Source organism: Castor canadensis, chromosome 18 (assembly GCF_047511655.1).
Source record: "Castor canadensis chromosome 18, mCasCan1.hap1v2, whole genome shotgun sequence".
NCBI classification, from domain to species: Eukaryota; Metazoa; Chordata; class Mammalia; order Rodentia; family Castoridae; genus Castor; species Castor canadensis.
Genome location: NC_133403.1, coordinates 27,888,921 through 27,909,263, shown reverse-complemented (window position 1 = coordinate 27,909,263; position 20,343 = coordinate 27,888,921). Strand labels below are relative to the sequence as shown.

Below are 20,343 nucleotides of genomic sequence, written 5' to 3'. Positions count from 1 at the left end.
TTATCTCAAAAATAACTAAAACAAAAGGGGCTGGGGACGTGGGTCAAGTGGTAGAGCATCTGCCCTGCAAGCACAAACCCCTGAGTTCAAACCCCAGGACCACCACCAAAAAAAAAAAAAAAAAAAAGGAGTTCCAGGAGGGTAGCCCCAAACTAAAAGGGCCCATAAGGAGGCTCAAAAGAGCCCTCGAAAATTAGAACAGTTGTACCACCTCTTTTCTGTGCTTTCCTCCCTACTGTCTTCTCCAGATAAAGGTGAGAGAGTAAAGAACGTGTCATTAACGGGGTGGTGATCCTCCCTGAAAAAAATATTGGGATTTTAAGGAGAAGTTAATCATTTGTATTAACAGTGTAAAGTAGCCAAAATTGAACCCTAAGAGATGCCAGTAGCAACTTCGGGATTCTGAGCCGTTTGTGTACCTTTAAGCTGATTTGAGTTTCTGCAGTTTGTCTGTTGTGATTCACATAAGAATAAAAGGTCCTGAGCCTGACTCATTGCTAAGGAAAATTCTGACTCAAGCCTGTGGCTGACAGGATTATCTGAGGGTGTATTTTTTGTGTATCATTTTGTGGATGTCGGTTAGTTGGTGCTTATGATAAGCTCAATGGAAGCTAAAATTCTGAAGGTGGCAGCAGAAGTCCTGTTAAGAATTTTACTCTTGCTTCAGTCATCAAGAAATGTCTCTAGCAAAATGAGGCCTAGAAACAGTGTTGGGCAAAATGTAATTTTCTCCTGGAACTCAAGCTTATATTTTTCTTTGGTGGTACTGGGGTTTGAACTTGAGACTTTGAACTCCTCGAACCAAGATCATCTCAATCTCAGGCTCCCAAGTAACTAGGATTACAGACTTGAGCCATCACACCCAGCTCCAGATCATCTTATGCATGCTTACATGGACATTTTTTTTAGATACCTAATTTAAAACTTTGTTAATATGTGTATGTGTGTGTGAGCATCTTTAAAATAATTCTTAAACTACTGTTATGAAGTTAATGTGATATTCAAGATTAACTAAAAAGCAGGTATTCAAGAGATAGCTTTCAAACACTTGGGACTAAAAAGACATTTGTAAATGAAGTTGTCTACCCAGTTACCTGACTAGATGGACACAGGTGATCTTGATCTGTTTCATTCTGTTATTGTAATAATTTGGATTCAACTCTTACAATATGTTTGGGTCAATTAACAAATGTGTTTTTGTAAATTGTTATTGAATAAAAAATTTATGATTGCTTTCCTCCTCGGTCTTCACTAAGAGGACAGGCAGGGCAGGAAAGTAAAATAAGTCCTGTCTGAGGTGGGTACCAGTGGGAAGGAGTAAGGAGGTAGTCTCCATGACAGACTGGTAGATCTAGTTGTGGGACAAAAATTACATCTCCCACAAACCCAAACTGCAGTGTGGGGATTTGATTAGACAGTGACATCCCCAATATGACAGGCCAGCAACAGTCAAGACAACCCTTCATTGCCCATACCTCAGAGAGCTGTGGCAAGGTGCCAGCTGAAGAGAGGGCCTCCTAATCAAGATGGGGCTACTTGGGGATGGCCTTGAAAACAAGTTGCAATCACTGCTTAGGGCATCATGAGATCCCTGGCTGCAGTGTGTGAGAGGGGATAGCCACAGAGGTCTGTGGAGAGGGAGATGCTTGACTTGCAGCAAGCTGAGACATGAAAGGGAGCTGGGAAAGGAAAATCACAGTATTGGCAGCCACACTTACCTGTCTGTGGAGTAATTCACGCAGAAAAGAAAGCAAAACATCACAACATGAGAGGTCAAGAAAGAATAAAACTCAAAAGGGGAACTGATGAACCCACAAGAGCTAGGAAAGTAGTAACCATGGTCAACCCAGTGAACCAGGAAAACCTGAAGCTGAACAAAGCCAAAAGTAAGCAACAATCAACACAACACTCAACCTACAAAAAACAATAAAACACAGGAATCAGAAAATACCTCTCAACCAAAACCCTAAATGTAAGCAGAGTTAACTTTCCAATCAAAAGAAACAAATTGTCTGATTAAATAAAAATGCAAGATGCAACAATCTATTGTCTACAAGAAATACACCTCACACCCCAAAACACAAATAAAATAAAAGTGAAAGGTTGGAAAAAATATACCAGGCACATGGAACTTGAAAGCAAGCAGGAGTAGCTATTATCATATCAGACAAAGCACATTTTAAGCAAACATCAGTCAGTAAATACTAATAAAGGGAGAAATTCAGCAAGAAGACATGACAACCTAAACATATATGCACTCAACATTGGTGTTCCCAAGTTCACAAATACTTGCAAGCTTAAAGGAACAGATAATAATGGGAGATTGCAACACCCCACTCTCTTTAATAGACAGAACATCTAGACAAAAAAACCCAACAAAGATATCCTAGAACTAAACAATACTTTGGACAAAATGAACTTAACATTCACTTATAGAGTATTCCAACCTATGGCAGCAGATTACACATTTTTCTCAGTAGCCTATATAACTTTCTTCAAAACAGATCGCTTCCTATGTCATAAAGCAAATCTTAACAAATAAAAAAATTTTGAAAAAAATCCCCTGTATGTGAACAGACTGTAATGGAATAAAATTTGAAGTCAATGACAAGGAAAACCACAAAAGTCATTCAAATTCATGGAGACTGAACCACACACTTTTGAACCACCAATGGGTCATTGAAGAAATTAAGTAATTCCTAGATTTAAATGAAAATGAGGATGCAACTTACCAAAACCTGTGGGATGCAACAAAGTCTTATGAGGGATGTTTACAGTCAAGAGAAATCTCAAATAAGCAATCTGATGATGCATTTCAAACTCAGAAAAACAAGAACAAGCCAACCCAAATGTAACAGAGGAAAGAGAGGATAAAGTGAGGAAAGAAACCAATGAATTGGAGACACAAGGAACAATGAAACAAAAAGTTGGTTCTTTGACAAAATAAATGAGATCCACAAATCTTTAGCTGAATAACCAAAAAGAAAGTAGAAGATACAAATTAATAAAATTGGCAGTGAATAAAAGGGATATTACAACAGACACAAAAGAAATTCAGAAGATCATATGGGAATATTTTGAAAACCTATACTTCAGAAAACTAGAAAATGAAGAAGAAACAGATAAATTTACTGATACATATGACCTATCAAAATTGAACCAAGAGGACATAAACAACTGAATCAGATCTATAACAAGCAATGAGATTGAGACAGTTATATAGAAAAAATGGACAAAAAGAAAAAAATCTCCCAACACTGCTGGATTCTACCAGACTATAAGAACTTACACTAATGAGCCTCAAACTATGCCATAGGTTATAAAAAGAAGGAATGCTACCAAACTCATTCTGCAAAACCAGTATTGCCCTAATACCTAAACCAGGTAAAGACGCATCAAAAAAAAAAGTTACAGGCCAATATCCCTGATGAACATAGATGCAAAAATCCCCAATAAGACACTGCTAACAGAATCCAACAACACTTGAAAAAGATCATACACCATGATCAAATAGGTTGCATTCCAGGAATGCAAGGATAGAGCAACACATGCAAATCCATAAATGTAACACAGCACATAATAAACAATCAAGGATAAAACCACATGATCATCTCAACAGAGGCAGAAAAAGCCTCTGTCAAAATTCACCATCCTTTCATCACAGAAGCTCTGAAGAGACAAGAACTAGAAAGAACATTCCTCAACATTATAAGTGCTATATATAACAAACTTACCTCCAGCATTATACTAAATGGGGAAAACTGAAACCATTTCAGAGTGGACAAAGGTGTCCACTCTCTCACTCCTTTTCAATATAGTACTGGAATTCCTAGCCAGAGCAGTTAGACAGGAGAAAGAAATAAAAGGGATTCAAATAGGGAAGGAAGAAGTCAAATTATCCCTATTTGCAGATGGTAGGATTTTATACCAAAAAGACCCTGAAAACTCCACCAAAAACTCTTAGCTCTTATACACATGTTTGGTAAAGTAGCAGGATACAAAATCAATGCACAAAAATCAGTAGCATTTCTGTACACAAATAGTGAACAGTCAGAGAAAGAAATCAGGAAAACAATACCATTCACAATGGTGTCAAAAATTTTAAATACCTAGGAATAAATTTAATGAAGTAAGTGAAAGACCTATGTAATGAAAGTTATAAATCACTAACGAAATTAGTGAAGACATCAGAAGATGGAACGGTCTCCCATGTTCATTGATTGGCAGAATCAATAGTGTGAAAATGGCTATACTATCAAAGACAATTTATATATTCAATGCAAGCCCCATCAAAATATCAACAACATTCTTCACAGAGACAGAAAAATCAACCCTAAGGTTCATATGGAAGCACAAAAGACCTTGAATAGCCAAAGCAATCCTGATCAAAAAGAGCAAAGCTGGAGGTATCACAAGGCCATAGTAATAAAACAGCATGGTACTGGCACAAAAACAGACAAGAAGACCAGTGGAAAGAAGACCCAGATGCATACTCGTGTAGCTACAACCATTTGATTTTCATCAAAGGAGCCCAAAACATGTGTTGGAGAAGATAGTCTCTTTAACAAATGGTGCTGGGAAAACTGGATTTCTATCTGTAGAAGATGGAAACTAGATCCCCAGTCTCTACCCTGTACTAGTATCAATTCAAAGTGAATCAAAGGTCTTAATGTAAGATCTGAAATTGTGAAACTACTACAGAAAAGAAGGGGAAATACATCAGAACATTTAGGTATAGGTGATACCTTTATGAATAAAACTTTAATAGCTTAGCAATCAAGAGAAAGGATTGACAAATGGAACTGCATCAAACTGAAAAGCTTCTGCACAGTAAAGGAAACAGTCACCGGACTAAAGAGACAGCCTACAGAATGGGAGAAGATCTTTGCCATTTATACCTCTGACAAGGGATTAATAACCAGAAAATACAGGAGCTCAAAAAACTAACCCCACACAAAGAATCAACAACCCTTTGAGTAAATGGGCAAATGAGCTGAACAGGCATTTCTTAAAAGACAAAGTACAAATGACCAGTAAGTGAAGAAAATGCTCAACACCCTTGGCCTAAAGGAAATGCAAATCAAAGTGACATTGAGATTTCACCTCACTCCAGTCAGAATGGTTATTACCAAAAGCACAAACAGCAACAAAAGTTGGTGAGGATAAAGGGATGGGGGTGAAGAAGTCTTATACACAAGGGAATGTAAATTAGAAAGCTGTATGGAGGATCCTCAAAAAACTGAAAATTAGACTGGTCATACCATCCAGCAATACCACTCCTGGGCATCTACCTGAAAGAATGTAAACCAGGATACAATAGAGGCACCTGCACACCCATGTTCAATGCAGCACTATTCACAATAGCCAAGCTTTGAAAATAGCCTAGTTGCCCCTTAACTGATGAATGGATTAAGAAAATGTCATATGTAAATAATGCTCTGTTATGTAATTATTATTTACATGTAAGTATTATTTAGCCATAAAAAAGAATGAAATTTTCATTGCTTGCAGGTAAATGGATGGAACTGAAGACCACGTTAAGTGAAGTAAGCCAGGCTCAGAAGGACAAATGTTGAATGTTTTCCTTCATATGGTGAAGCTAGATCTATAAATGCAAACATAAATACATAAATGATCATATATGCATAGATATGTTTATTGAGTGGGAACACATGATTCTATTAGTGGTTCTGTCTAAGGGGCTAGGAAAGGCAGGAGAGTAAAAGAGATTAATAAGTGTGAGTAATATTGAAATGCAATGTGTCTGTGTATGAAGATAATATAACGTAAAGTAAGCTGGTGAATAATAGGGGAGCAGGGCTATAGAGAAAAAGAAAGTAATGGGGATAATCTGATGAAAGCATACTATCCATGTGTGAAATACCAAATCGAACCCCCTTTGAGCATCAATGTGCACTTAAAAAATGAAGGTCAGGAAGGTAAAACAAGTCCTGCCCGCGGGTGACTACCGTTGTGTGGGGGAGGGTAAAGGGAGAGTGAATATGGTGGATTTACTTTGTATATGTGTATGAAGCCTGTTCAAGTTGTTCTAAGGATTGGGGGAGGGGAATGAAGGAAAATGATGAAGGGGGTGACTTTAGTTAAGATACATTGTAAGCACATATGTAAATGTCACACGAAACCCCCTGTACCACTATTATATGCTAATAAAGAGATCAGAAACAGGAAGTAAACACTGTAAAGCTGCAAGCTCCCCTCCCATCACCTCCTTTTAGATGTTAGTTATAAGGACAGGGCGGCACACAGCATAGTGTGGGAGAAAGAAGCCATGGTTCTTTGTCCCCAAGTTACTCCTGTCCTACCCATCTGACCCTTAGCACCATCATCCATAAGAAAGGGAGGATACTTTATGCCCCTGCCTCCATCACAGAGCTGTTGAAGGACAGACTGCAGGAGGTCCCAAAAGGTAATAAGTGGTCAAAGAGACACCTCTTCTTCCCAGGAAACTTCTGTCTGCACCTGAGAAACATCTCCACCCTCAGGCAATGCAAAAAGGCTATAAAAACCCAATCTCCACCCTGACCCACAGGACCACCAGTTTCCACGTCCCCTTGCATGCCCCCTTACGCAGCTTTTCTACTCTCTTCTCTACAAATAAAATCTTTCCGACCTCTGCTGCTGGAGTCTGCCTGTGCTTTCATTCTCAGAGCAGGCTCAAGAACCCTGAGCACCTGAAATTCCTGCGTGTGTCATCTGTGCGTCACTGTCTATGTGCATCACTGTCTATAGCAGTCAATGTTGTCTACTGTAATGACATACAACACTGGGACTTTGTGTAGAAGGCAGGAGCTATGCTGATGGTGACCACTGACCTGAAGAAGCCCTAAACATCACGGTCGGGTTTGATACATGGGGTAACTGAGGCTCAGAGAGCTGACAGGACCAGCTCCAAGATAGGTGAAAGGCAACACCTCCTGGCAGTCAATGTGGTGAAAGATCCTGGCGAGCCATGTGCCTGTGTTAATGATTGTACACGGGCTTGGGAACTGTGAGCTGTAATTGCTTACTGTCATTTATTGCACACTTAGTCTACGGGATGTCACAGTCACAGACTCCTTTCTCTATGGCATGGCTGCTCAGATCTGGTTTCATACTCAGATCCTTCAGGAAGCTTAAAAGTTCCAATGCCAGGCTCATCCTAGACCAATGACATCAGACCTTGTAGGCTGGAGCCCCCAATACTTCCCTTGCTTGCATGTCTTTAAAAGAGAGGGAATTTGCAAGGACTTTGATTGGGAGCCCTTTCCTTTTACCATCTGTGCACATTCTAGTAAAAGCCTGGTATGTTTATGCACTGAAATGAAAAGAATCCCCAGACTGTGCCTCTGAATGATTTCAAAAAGAAATACTGACGTTGTGTAACTTTATATAGTGCTGCCTTGCATGTATGTGCGTGTGTCCACACCCCACACGTGATGCAAGTGTGCCTTTGTCATGGTGTGTGGCAGGCACCAGCATGCGTCAGTCACCAGCCAATTGCTGCAGCTCGCTCAGGTTCAGGGCTGTGGCTTGTAGGACATGCTGGGAGAGGGATTCTTTTACAGAAAAAGAATACAATGTGGAAGATAGATCCAGAGATGAACATAAACACAAAAACAAGCATGGTCACACACAAACTCACAGTAACAGTGGAACTGCTCTATGAAACTCAGGGAACGATGGAAAAGAAAAGAGAACAACAAAGCATCAGTTATATCGTAAAACAACATCTGTGAAGGTAGAGGATGTAAGGATGTAGATTGAAAGCTGCTGAAAAATGGGGGGAGAGAGGAAAGAGGGGTTGATCGGACCAAAGTAAAGTAGACTCTCAGTGGGGACGCACTGAGAAAACCCTTGGGCAGCGACTTAAATAGTATAATGAAAGACAGGCCTGTAAAAGAGTACAGTGTGGGGGAGGGCGCTACTTGAGGAAGGGGTGGGTGAACAAAGAGATTAAGGTGAGGTGTATGGTTGATGGACTTCGTACACTTACATGAAATTAAACAAAGAAACCTCTTGCAATTGCTTTAAGTGGGGCAGGGGAGGGTCGAGGGGGAGAGATGGTGGGGGTGATCTAACCAATGTACAGTATAAGCCTATTTAGAATTGTCACAACGAATCCACCAATGCAACGAATATATCCTCCTAATTAAGAAAAAGGAAAAAGAATACAACTTTATAAATACAAAATAAGGTCCTGGATGAAAGATAACGCCATCTGTAATTATGCTGTCTGCCCCGACCCTAACATTGCCGTTTTTACAAAGAGAATGAATGCATGCTTTGCTTTTGCATCCAAAAATTAATAGTAACAAAATGAAAGCAAAGGCGATGTGGGAAAGATTCATATCATGAACCTTGAACTTGCACAGGCAAGTTGGTTCCCTGAGATTTGAGGATGGAAAGTTTTCCAAACAGAGCCAGGAGATTCCACGAAGCTGGATGGGGCCAAGAGGCTGGGAGAATTCACATTTCAGCATGGCTCACCGAGGACCTGTCTTTATTTCAACAGTCCTCAGATGAAGGGACTAATCAAAGATCAGCAGTGGCTGTAACATAATCTCAAGGGAGGTCCGGTTTCCCCATCTTATCGCTCTGAAGGGTGTGTGTGCCCACAGGTGTGCAGCTGCAAGGCCCAGTCTCCGCCTCCCACCATGCATTATTCACTCCGCTCCACCCGGTGAGCTAGAATCACCTGTATCTTGCTGCAGAGTCATGTGTGAGGCTCAGGGTCACCAACTAGTGGGAGGCAAGTTCCAAGTGGCTCAAGTGGATAGTTGTTCACCTGCTCTCCCTCTGTGCGGGATGGGATCCAAGGTAAGGGACTTGAGGGTGACCTCCCCTGAAGGCCTCTCTTCTGTCAGTTCCAAAGGATGGTGACACTGGGCCTCTAGTAGTCACAGAGAAGGAACTGGTTTGCCCATAAACTTGTTTGGTGAAAACTTGTTTCAGATGGTTAAGGAAATGCCTCCCTTTTGCTGGTTGGTATGATAATTTAGAACCAAAATCAAGTGTGGTGGTTGTAATCTCAGCCCTTGGGAGGCTGAGGCGGGAGGATGGTGAGTTGAAGGCCAGTCTAGGCTACATAGCAAGATCTGTCAAAAAAAAAAAATTGGACAGTTAGAAATAATGAGTTGGTGTTGTCAATTCACTTCAAACTGATCTAGAACAGTGTGCTGTCCAGGCTAACTTTCTGTAATGATAGAATGTTCTGTGTCATACTGGCCGATCAGGCTACCTGGGACTGCTGGGTGCATGAAATGTGGCTAACATGTCATTTTATTTAATTTTCATTAACTTAAGTAGCACATGTGGTTAGTGGCTAGTGGGTTACTGGATTAGACAACACTGATACAGAGCCTTAAATAATCGTGACCTAATGTTAAAGAGAATTGTAGGTGATAATTGTTTTCACATGTAAGACTATTTGTAAATTTACTTTTCTATCTCAGGTTCTGTTTACTCCTCAATGCAATAACCCCAAGCTGTCCCAGGTAACAGTTAATTTAACAAAGCTAAACAGAAGCTGAACAGTGAAAAGGCTCTTCTGGGGAGACGGAAGGCAGAACTTCAATGTCAAACCCATTACTTTTTTTCCAGTAGTTATATTAAGTATTATAATTAAGTACTATAGACATACTTAAGAGTATCGTTTTTCTGTTTTTAATCGTTAGCTCATGTGTTATCTACTTAGAGATCATTATTTGTTCTTAGCTTATTTCTCCTCTAGACAACCAAAAAGGTTACAGAAACATTTATGTACGCAGTCAGAATAATTTAGTCAGAATGATGAGCCACTAGGAAACTCTAGCTACAGCCTGTCATCGATCCAGTCAGTCAATTACCCATTTCTATAGCACCGAATACTGTTGCCTTGGCAACCACTAACTCCAAATGGCACTGGCCTTGACTGAAACGTGTTTGAACTCCCAGGTCAAGGTCTTGGGTTCGCTTTCCTTGGTCACATTCCATCTTGAAATGGGAACTCTAGGAAGCTTGTTTCGTTGGGAAAAAGTAATTTGCTGAGTAGAGCGAAACATTTACTGTCTGAAGTTTTGCAGAAGAAAGGCGACAGGTGTACATGTCCTCAGCAAGGTGTGGGTGGCATTTCTTGTTATATGAAAGTCACGCTGAGGTAAACAGGTAGATTTATTGGTATGTTGTCTGGACATATCAATGAAGACAGCTCTCCTTTATGAGTGAAGTCCCAGATTCTCTTGGAAGGAGTTAAGGGAAAATATGCTAAATTGGCACGTTGACTATTTCCAGCTGAAATTACTTAACTGTCACTCAGAAAGGGCCACTTGTCCTGCCTTTTCTACATACAGCAAGAAGCCATGTATATTTTGGGGGAGGATGTCCTTTACCTACCGAGGCTGAAAAACGGCCGTGATCACCACAGGCGGGTGATTGGGGCTGCAGTGGACCTGAAAAGCTGGCTAGCCTTTCCTCACGAGCTCCCACATCTCCTCCCCCCAGCAACATCTCTAGAATCTCCCAGATTCTAGATATCCATGTGTCCAGTCATCTCTTCACGGACTTCTCTTTCTTTATCTAAAATAGTGTAAGAGCGCCATGGTTTGGTCAGTTCTTCAGACTTCACTGTCTTGTTAAGATCCCCACATACATGGAAAATTAGTAAAACTTGGCTCTTTGTGTGGGTGTACACCTGTAATCCAAACTACTCGAGAGGTAGACGTGTGAGGGCTGAGGTACAAGGCCAGACAAAAGCAGAGACCCTATTAGGAAACCAAACTAAAACAGAAAGAGCTGGAGGAGTGGCTCAGGTGGTAGAGCGCTTGCCTAGCATGCCTGAGGCCCTGAGTTCAAACTCCGGTAGCACCCCCACCATTAACTGGATTCCCAGTTCCAGCCAAACAGCCCTCATAAGAACTGAGTGTGGAGTAGAAGGGATCTGTCTCACTCATGCCTTGGGAAAATATTGTCTGGATGGAGCACCACACTACTGTGTCTAAAAAGAACAGGACGAGCTGGCCACCTGTGGCTCACGCCTGTAATCCCAGCTATTTGAGAGGCTGAGATCGGAAGATTGAGGTTCAAGACTAGCCTGGGCAAACAGTTTGTGAGACTCTCATCTCCTAAATAGCCAGAACAAAAGAGTGGATGTGTGGCTCAAGTGGTAGAGTGCCTGCTTTGCAAGCATGAAGCCCCGAGTTCAAACCCCAGTGCCTCTAAAAAAAAAAGGCACAGGATTGATATATCTAGCTACATCTAGCAACTTGGATGGATGGACCTCAAGGATATTATGTTGAATAAGGAAAAAAAAAGCTGCAAAAGTTTATATGCCATTCCCAAAATGACATTACTGACTGCCAGGAGTGAGGCAGAGGGTGGAGGGTGTAACTGTAGGGTATCAGTGGGGAGGAGAGAACCATTCTGTATCTGCACCTTTTTATTTTTCTAGTATGGGGTTTGAGCTCAGGGCTTTGCGAATGCTGGACAGGTTCTCTACCTCTTGAGCTACACCACCAGCCCTCTTGCTTTAGTTTTCAAACAGGGTCTTGAGTTAATGCTGGGACTTTCCTGGGCATACAGTCATAGCTAAGATGACAGGCATGTGTCATCGGGCCCGGCTTTTTATTGCTTGAGTTGGGTGTCTCTATCTGTTTGCCCTGGCTGGCCTGGAACCATGATCCTCCTGATTTCTGCCTCTTGAGTAGCTGGGATTAGAGGTGTGAGCCACGGTGCCCGGCTGCAGTTCTGCATTGTATTAGCATGGTGGTTGTAGGGAGCTATACAAGTGATAAAATCACATAGAACTACACACACAAGTACACATAAAACTAGCGAAATCTGAATAACCTCTGAAGATTGTACGAAGGTCAATGTCCTGACACTACAGTTAGATGACCATTGGGGGAAGCTGGGTGACGGCTACACAGGATCTCTCTGCACTATTTCCATAACTTCTTATGAGGCTGTTATTATTTCAAAACAAGAAATTAATTTTTTTAATTTAGGTAATCTCTTTTTACAAAATGATTCAACATTACTTAAATCTGCTGGAGGAAATACCAAAGGGAGACTTACTTGCTGTGTTGCAAGGGAAGTCTCTTTGCTGGGAGTGCCTCAAATGGCAGCGTTCTCGCATAGAATGTGAGAAGCTGGGTTCAAAGTTATTCATTCAAGGGAGTCTTCTCCCTTGAATGGCAAGTTTTACTCAGCCATAAGGAATAGTGACATGTGGTTTGAAGGTGAATGGATGCAACGGGAGGACATCACGTTAAGTGAAGTGAGCCAGGCTCAGAAAGACAAAGGCTGCGTGTTTTCTCTCATTTGTGGAAGATAGATCCAAAGATAAACATATGCACAAAAACAAGCATGATCCTACACAAACTCAGATGTAGAAGTGGTCTATGGGACACGGGGAAGGAGGGAAAGGAAAAGAGAATGACAAAGTGTCAGTAAGACTGCAGAACATCACATCTGTGAGGGTAGAGGATAGAAGGATGTGCACTGAAAGCTGCTGAAAAATGGGGAGTGGGAGGGAAGGGGTAAGGGAGAGTGATGGAAGGGGTTGAACGGATCAAAGTAAATTACACCCACATCGGGGACGCACTGAGACACCCCTTGATCATCGACTTAAATATTAATAACGGAAGACAGGACTGGAAAGTAGGTACAGTGGGGGGGTGATAGTGGGAGGGGGAGTGAAGGAGATTCAGGTGAGGGGATTTGGTGGATGGACTTCATACACTTGTATGAAATTGAACAAGAAGCCTCTCACAATGGCTTCAAGTGGGGTGGGAGGGGTTGAGGGGAGAGACAATGGGGTGATGTAACCAATGTACAATGTAAGCCTAAGTGGGATTGTCCTGTGTAACAAATCTATCCTTATAAAAAAAATAATAAACTAAGGCAAAAACATCTGGAGCTGTGGCTCAAGTGGTAGAGCACCTGCCTGGCAATGGGAGGCCCTGAGTTCACACCCAAGTACTGCAAACAAGAAGTTAGTTTTGACAGGTGGAGACTTTCTTTTTCTTTTTTTGGTGGTACTGGGGTTTGAACTCAGGGCCTCAGACTTGCTAGGCAGGTGCTCTACCACTTGAGCCATCTGCCAGCCCTTTTTTGTATTGGGTATTTTCAAGATAGGATCTCACCAACTATTTCCCCGGGCTGACCTCAAACTGTGATCCTCCTCTGTGCCTCTTGAGTAGCTGGGATTATAGGCGTGAGCCACTGGAGCCTGGCTAGTGGAGGCTTTCTTATCCACTTACACTTTATCACCCCTACCCCGCAGTCTCCCTATTTTTCTAAAACTCAATTTTTCATTGTCAAGGTCCAGTCACAGTTATATTCTGTTCTGTAATGCCACTTCGCATTGTTTAAAGTCATATATCCTTACTTTTGTACTGGGTATGGCTGACTTTTAAAGCAAAGGTGAAACTTTTGGAGCAGTGTGTTTTGAATCCACCCTCCCGTGCAGGTAAGAGTGTGAACTCTCCTCCACTCAGCCTCCGAGATGTTACTGCAAGTAGCAAAACCAGTGCTTTATATTGAAACCTTGAAGAAAAGTCAAATCGTATGTGCTTTCAACACAGGAATGGTGACACTACTTTAAATAACTTCCTAATTAACTGTAACTTTATTGGTGTCTGCTTAAAAGCCACTTAAAAGGCTAGGCACTGAGTTCAAGACTGTTGCCTTGTTCCCTGAGCCTCTAATTTTATTTCTAAACAGATTGTAAATCCCCAGGGCCCTTGCACATAGTAGACATTCAAAATAGCTGCCGATTGGTCACTCAGGTGTTAGACTCACGTGAAAAATAAGAACAAAACCTGTACAGTTATGATTGGAATTGTGCTCATGTCCCAATATGGTTCTGCATTAGTTTTCATGACTATAACAAAGTATATGAAGTTAGATTACTTTATAAAGAAAAGAGGTTTGTTTAGCTCACACTTCTGGAGGGTTAAGAGCACACAATTTGAGTAAAGATCACACCTCCAGAGAGGAAGCTGGAGGAAAGAGGAAGGTCCAGGTTTTCTCCTTTTGTAACGACCATCTCACCCAAAATAATCGAGGGGTCCTTGAGAAGTACTTTAATCTCTACTGAGGGCAGCATCCCCAATGACCTACAGATCTCCCACTAGGCTCCATCTCTTTTTTTTTCCCCCTAGGTTTTCTTTTTTTTTTTATTTATTGTTTTATTATTCTTATGGGGGCTCCACCTCTTAAAGGTCCCGTCACCCTACACCACCAACCTGAGAACCAAGCCTCCAACACATGAACACTTAGACATAAACCACGTCCAAACCATAGCAGTGATCATCAACTGCTTTATTGCACTCGTTGTTCTTGTTTTTAGGCAGCATATCTGTATCATCCAGGATGTCCTCGAACTCACAATCCTCTTTCTTAGCCTCCCTGGTGCTGGAATTACAGCTGTGTGTCACCACACTTAGCTAATACTACAGGTCCCCACCCACCCACCATGCTGGGGGCTGAACTAGGCAAACACTCTCCCACTGGACTACACTCCAGCACGGTCGTTTACTCCTGAACTGGCAACAGAGATTTTGGGCAAACACTCACAATCATAGTTTTTAGCAGGTGCCACACACTTGTTTCATTTTGGCTTGGCTTGAGTCAAGCAGAGTCAATGTAGAAAGTTCTACAGTGGTTGAAGATACCAGTTCAGATTCTGCTTCTTCCCATCACTGCCATTTGGGGAAACTGAAACTGTTTTGCCTTCCAAGTGGGTTTCTGGGTGTTTAGGGGCTGGCATGAGCTCTGCTGTCCTTCTTTGCTTCAGAATTTAAGTTTTCCAAGTGAGTGGAATAAAAAGGTAATCCTAGTGCAGTTCAAAAGCTGAGGATCCCCAAGGTCAAATCCCCTGTGTCAAAACAGCATAACTCTGTCCATGACTCTTTTTTTCCTCTAGTCATACTGGGGTTTGAACTCAGGGCCTCTTATCACTTGATGCATACCTCCAGCCCTTTTTTTTGCTTTAGTTATTTTTCAGGTAGGGTCTCAAATTTTTGCCCAGGGCCAGCCTCAGACCAAGATCCTTCTGCCTATACCTCCGGCATCGCTGGGATCACAGGTTCATGCTACCATAGCTGGCTTATTGGTCCAGATAGCGTCTTAGGAACTTTTTGCCTGGGCTGGCCTCAAACTGAGATCCTCCTGATCTCTGCCTCCTGAGTAGCTAGGATTTTGGAACCCTGAAAAATGGTAACATTTATTGGTGATGATAATTCTAATTGTTAGAATTAGCACTACAGGAGATGTGGCTCAAGTGGTAGAGCACCTGCCTAGCAAGCTTGAAGCCCTGAGTTGGAACCTCAGTACTGTAAAAAATAATAATTAATATTATAATTTGGTCTTCTGACCAAAAGACGTAAACAATACCATTGCAGTCTCTACATAGAACTTATTGAGAAATCAACTGTTACTTGAGTTTTGACTTCTAACTTTGTAATTCCAGTTGTTCAAATCCCACTGACTTCACTCTGAGATATTTGAAAGTGTTTTATGAAGAGTAGGCGTGTTATTTTTAAAGTATTGTAAACCATAAACACATTATTGCTGTATTATTTACACAAACGCATATGCACAGGGGTGGAGAGGGCCAGAAGAATTGTCCAACGTGAAATGGCGACATTTTCTTTTTAAAAAAATGCATTTGGAGGCTGAGGCTATGTCTCAGTGGTACAGCATTTGCCTACATGCACAAGTCCCTGGGTTCAGTTCCCAGCACAGCAAATGTGTGTGTGTGTGTGTGTGTGTGTGTGTGTGTGTGTGTGTAGTAATTGTAGACGTTTGGGGTTCGGTGTGACATTTCATAGCATGTATACAGTGTGTAATCATCAGATCAGCGGTTAGGTCAGATATTTACCATTTCTCTGTGCTGAGAACATTCAAACTCCTGTCTACTAGCAATTTTGAAATACTCTGTAATTGATAAGTTACTCTGCCGTGCTGTAGTGTATCAGAAGTCATTCCTCCCATGCAAGTGTACCCCTGTACCTATTAGCCATCCTCTCTCCATCTCCCTGCCCCCACAGCCTTCCCAGTCTTGGGGCACCACTGTTCTACTCTCTACTTCTATGAGATCAACTTTTTTTTGCCTGCACAAATCAATGAGGTTGTGTGGCATTTGCCTTTCTGTGCCTGACTTATTTCACTTAACATAATGTCCTCCAGCTACATCCATGTTGCTGCAACTGACAGAGTTCCTTCTTTTTATGCCTGAATAATATTCCATTGTGTATATATTCACTCATCCATAAATGGACAGAAAATGGAGGTAATTTCTAAATGGTGGGATTGTGGATGATTTTTAGTCTTTTTTTTTTTGCATTTTTTTCCAGGATATCTAAATTGAATATGTAATTCTCTTATAATCAGACTGGAAAAAATATTTTAAAGAGCAATATCCATTGGCTTACTCTTAATAGCTGCTTATTTAATGAGCATGCATCTTGTTTTGTCTACCTATTTTATCTCACTACAAATCATTCAGTGTAATAGCAAAATACAGAATAGCAAAATTTAAAAGTAATTGCCCGCATTTTCTTTTTTTGCCTATTCGTCCCCAAGGTGATTTCTTTCTTTCTTTCGTCTCTCTTCCCATAACAGGCTGTAAAACCCCAGCCCATGATACCCACGTTCCCACCTGCGTGGCGGTGCCCACCGGGGAGTCGTTACTTGCAGCTCCTGGCTAGAGCACTTGTGCATTTTACTTTCTATTATTTGGGGCAGAGAAGGCGTGCTTCTGGAGAAAGAGTAATTCTGAGGACTGACAGGTACCTCTCTGGTCTCCATGTCTGCCTAGCCTTGACTTTGATAGATTTGGGTTTAGGCCTTTTTGGGCTACCTCTCCAGAACGAAGAGCCAAGAATAGGGGTCCACCCTGCTTGGCAAGTTCAGTGTCATGGAAGAGAAGTCACGTGATTGACACTGAGATAGAGGAAAATGGGCAGGACAATCTCTCATCTCTGGTTGTAGGGGAAAAAATAACTGGTGTCACAATTTGTTCAACTAACAAATGGCCACCTCCTGGTGATGGAGCAGATGGGTCCTGGTGGGTCTTGGTTACCAGTCCCTCCTCTGTAAGCTCCTTTCTCCTTTCTCCATATAACAGTGTTTGGAGGAGTTTTCCATCTTTGGTTGTCTTCACTCTGGCTTTTGCATTTACACTGTCTCGGGGAATGACAGTCACCTATGTTTGCCCTAGATCGCTGGACTGGGTCTAACACCAGTAAGTGAGCACAGCAAAGTGGCATGAGTCATCTACAGATCTTGTCAAATGCAGCGTGACTCAGGTCGAGGAGAGGTGCTACGTCTGTATCATAACCAGCTCCCAAGGGAGGCGGCCATGCCTGGACCACAACTCAGGGAGCAGGGTTAGAAGTACAGCCCTGGGCTGCTCTCATACGAGTGCCCTAGCAAGCCTGAAAACCATCAGCCAGCTGCATATGTTCCGAAATTCACCAGCAAATCCCACTACCTGCTCAAATTTGACAATTTATAGGTTGAGTATCCTTCATCTGAGGCTTTTTGAGGGCTGATGCGATGCCACTAGGATATTCCATACCTGACCTCATTTGATGGGTCACAGGCAAAACAAAGCCTTCCAAAATCTATTGAATAAAATTATGTTCAACTGAGGTATCCAAAACAGAAATGGATTTCTGGGTGCCATCCCAAGATATTTCATTATGTCTATGCAAATATTCCAAAATCCAGAAAAAAAAATCCCAAACCTGAAACTCCTGATTTCAAGCATTTCAGATAAGGGAACCTTGACCTGTGCAGTATAGGTTTAAGTGACATCTAAGTGTGCCAGGAGCCACAAGCCACTTTTACCCAAGTATTAGTTAAACACCCTTTTGGGGATGAGGAATAAATGAAGTCATGTTGAAAGCTGTCTGTTTGGTGATGTCTATTAATTTCCTCATTAACCCAAATGGACTTGGATTGAAGTGGGAAAAAAAATCCCTGGGAAAATTTTTGCATTTGTTGGTTCAGGTGTGTTTTAGTATACTCCATCGTCAATATTGATTTCTGCTGTGTTTACCTTGAAGTATCTTTTATTCCAAGAACAGCTGGCTGAGGATGCTGAGAAGATGCCCCTTACAGCAAGAAAAACGCCTCTCTCTCAAGTTCACGTACAAACCGATAGGCAAACAAGGAGCCTCCATCATGATTGGCATAGACGGCCTTCGTTTACAAAGCTCCAAAGACCAACATTTATTCTGACACATTTTTTCTAACATCCCTGAGTCAATGTGCTTTCACCCTGTACTCATGCTGAAAAATAAGCATCATATATTTGCAAATATTTTTCCCTCTCCCTGTTACTCCCATGGCCCAGTAAAGACTCCAGGACCCGTTCTCAGCTTTACAGGCAGACTATCTAATCCCTGAGGAAATGTACAAGCGTCATTCTGTTTGCTGATATTCATAATTGCACTCATTCATTGGTGGTTAAGAGGCCGCAGCTGGATAAGAAAACGCCAACAGACTTCTGGTCGTTAGATAAGAAGATAATCCTTCAGCTGTCAGCATGGCGTCCACCAGTCCCATGAAAATGGGTGACATCATTCCTCTCTCATGCCAGCTTGTCGGTTTCATAGCTAAGACTCCTTAAATCCAAGTCTCAGCCCACACTTGTGTTCTCCGCAACATTTTGGTTTAGATTTCAGATGCCACTGAGTGCTAGCTTTCAGAATTAGGGACAGCACCTTGGAGTGGACGTCCACTAAGTTCTATGGGAGTAACACAGTTCAGTTAGGTGTCTCTGTTAATCCAGGAAGCAACAACGGACCTGCAAGGTGGCATCTCAACTGGAGCGCTAGCTGACTTTGATGCTGTTAGTGCTGTAAGAGTACAACTGCTGAGCAAAAACATATTTATTTTGAGATGGTGTCTTGCTATGCCACCTAAGCATGATCTTCCTGCCTCCCGAGTGCTGGGATTATAGGCATGCATCACCATACCTGGTGAAGAAGATCTTAATTTAGAAGTATCTCAACTCCAAGTGCAAGGGATGTATAATGAAGCACTACATGTGTATTTGAACAAGGGTATAGTTGAAATCTTGCTTTGCTTCTCTTGGTGTGTGCACTTTCTAAAAGGCCCTTGAGGAGATAGGAGGATCATGGTTTGAGGCCAGCCTGGGCAGAGACCAAAGGGCTGGAGAGTGGTGCACATGGTAGAGCTCCTGCCTTGCAAGCTAGAGGCCCTGAGTGCTGAACAGGACATACTGCCGCGCTGACACGCTTTTTCTGTAAAGGGCCACATGGCCTCTGTGGCCACCACTTATCTCTGACAGTACAAAAGGAGCCACCCGCATACATAAATTTATGTGGCTGTCTTCCAGCAGCATCACACGTGGACACTGAAGATGAATCTCATAGAAGCTTCTCATTTCTTTCTTTCTTTTTTTTTTTTAGGTGGTTCTGGGGTTTGAACTCAGGCCTACACCCTGAGCCACTCCACCAGCCCTTTTTTGTGATGGGTTTTTTTTTGAGATAGGGTCTCGCGAACTTATATGCCTAGGCTGGCTTTGAACCTTGATCCTCCTGACCTCCTGAGTAGCTAGGATTATAGGTGTGAGACACTAGTGCTGGCAAAGCTTCTCATTTCATTACATAATATTCCCTTGATTTTTCTCCTAATAACCTTAAGATATTCTTGGTTCATGGGCCCTTGAAAATATAGGCACTGGGACTGGATTGATCCTTAGCACAGAGCCTCAGACCTGTTTTGCTTTTAGTTTTCTTTTGTCCTCCCTTCTTCCCTCCTTCCCTCCTTCCCTTCTTCCCTCCTTCTCTCCTTCCTTCTTCCTTCCTTCCTTCTCTTTCTTTCTTCTTTCTTCCTTCCTTCCTTCCTTCCTTCCTTCCTGTCCTTCTTTCTCTCCTCTCCCTCCCTCCCTTCCTTTCCTTTCTTTTTCTTTCTGCCTTTTTTTCTTTTTTGACAGGGTCTTGCAACCTAGCCCAAGCTGGCATAGAACGCACCATCCTCCTGTCTCAGCCTCTCCAGGGCTGGGATCACAGGCATACACCACTACACCTGCTGCTTACTGGTTTCTTATCAGTGCATTGTGGAAGCATCCTAAGTGCTGTCAGTCTGCAGTGTGTGGAGTGGGGATGACACCAGAAGCATGCCAGGTCTGCCTGTGTTCTTGTATGATTAGCCTGTGTCACATCCTCTGGTAGGGCTGTTAAGATTAGTTTTCTTCCTTACCATCTTCCGGAAGGATCCTGATGAGAACATTTAAAAAAGTGGCTCTACAGTAAATATTTCCCAACCTTTCCTATAAGTCAGCTTTTGGTTCTTTGGGTATGAATTTTTAGTGAAAGTTGGAAATGT

General features: G+C 42.1%; 1 protein-coding gene across 1 annotated transcript in view; it reads left to right on the top strand.

Annotated features, from left to right (window-relative positions):
- Positions 1–8,532: 8,532 nt before the first annotated feature.
- The window catches only part of Myo1h (myosin IH), a 73,227-nt gene continuing 61,416 nt past the window's right edge, over positions 8,533–20,343 (top strand). Inside the window, exon 1 of the mRNA XM_020169985.2 lies at positions 8,533–8,817. Coding sequence (XP_020025574.2) covers positions 8,716–8,817 — 102 coding nt within the window. The 5' untranslated portion in view covers positions 8,533–8,715. The remainder of the gene's footprint in view (positions 8,818–20,343) is intronic.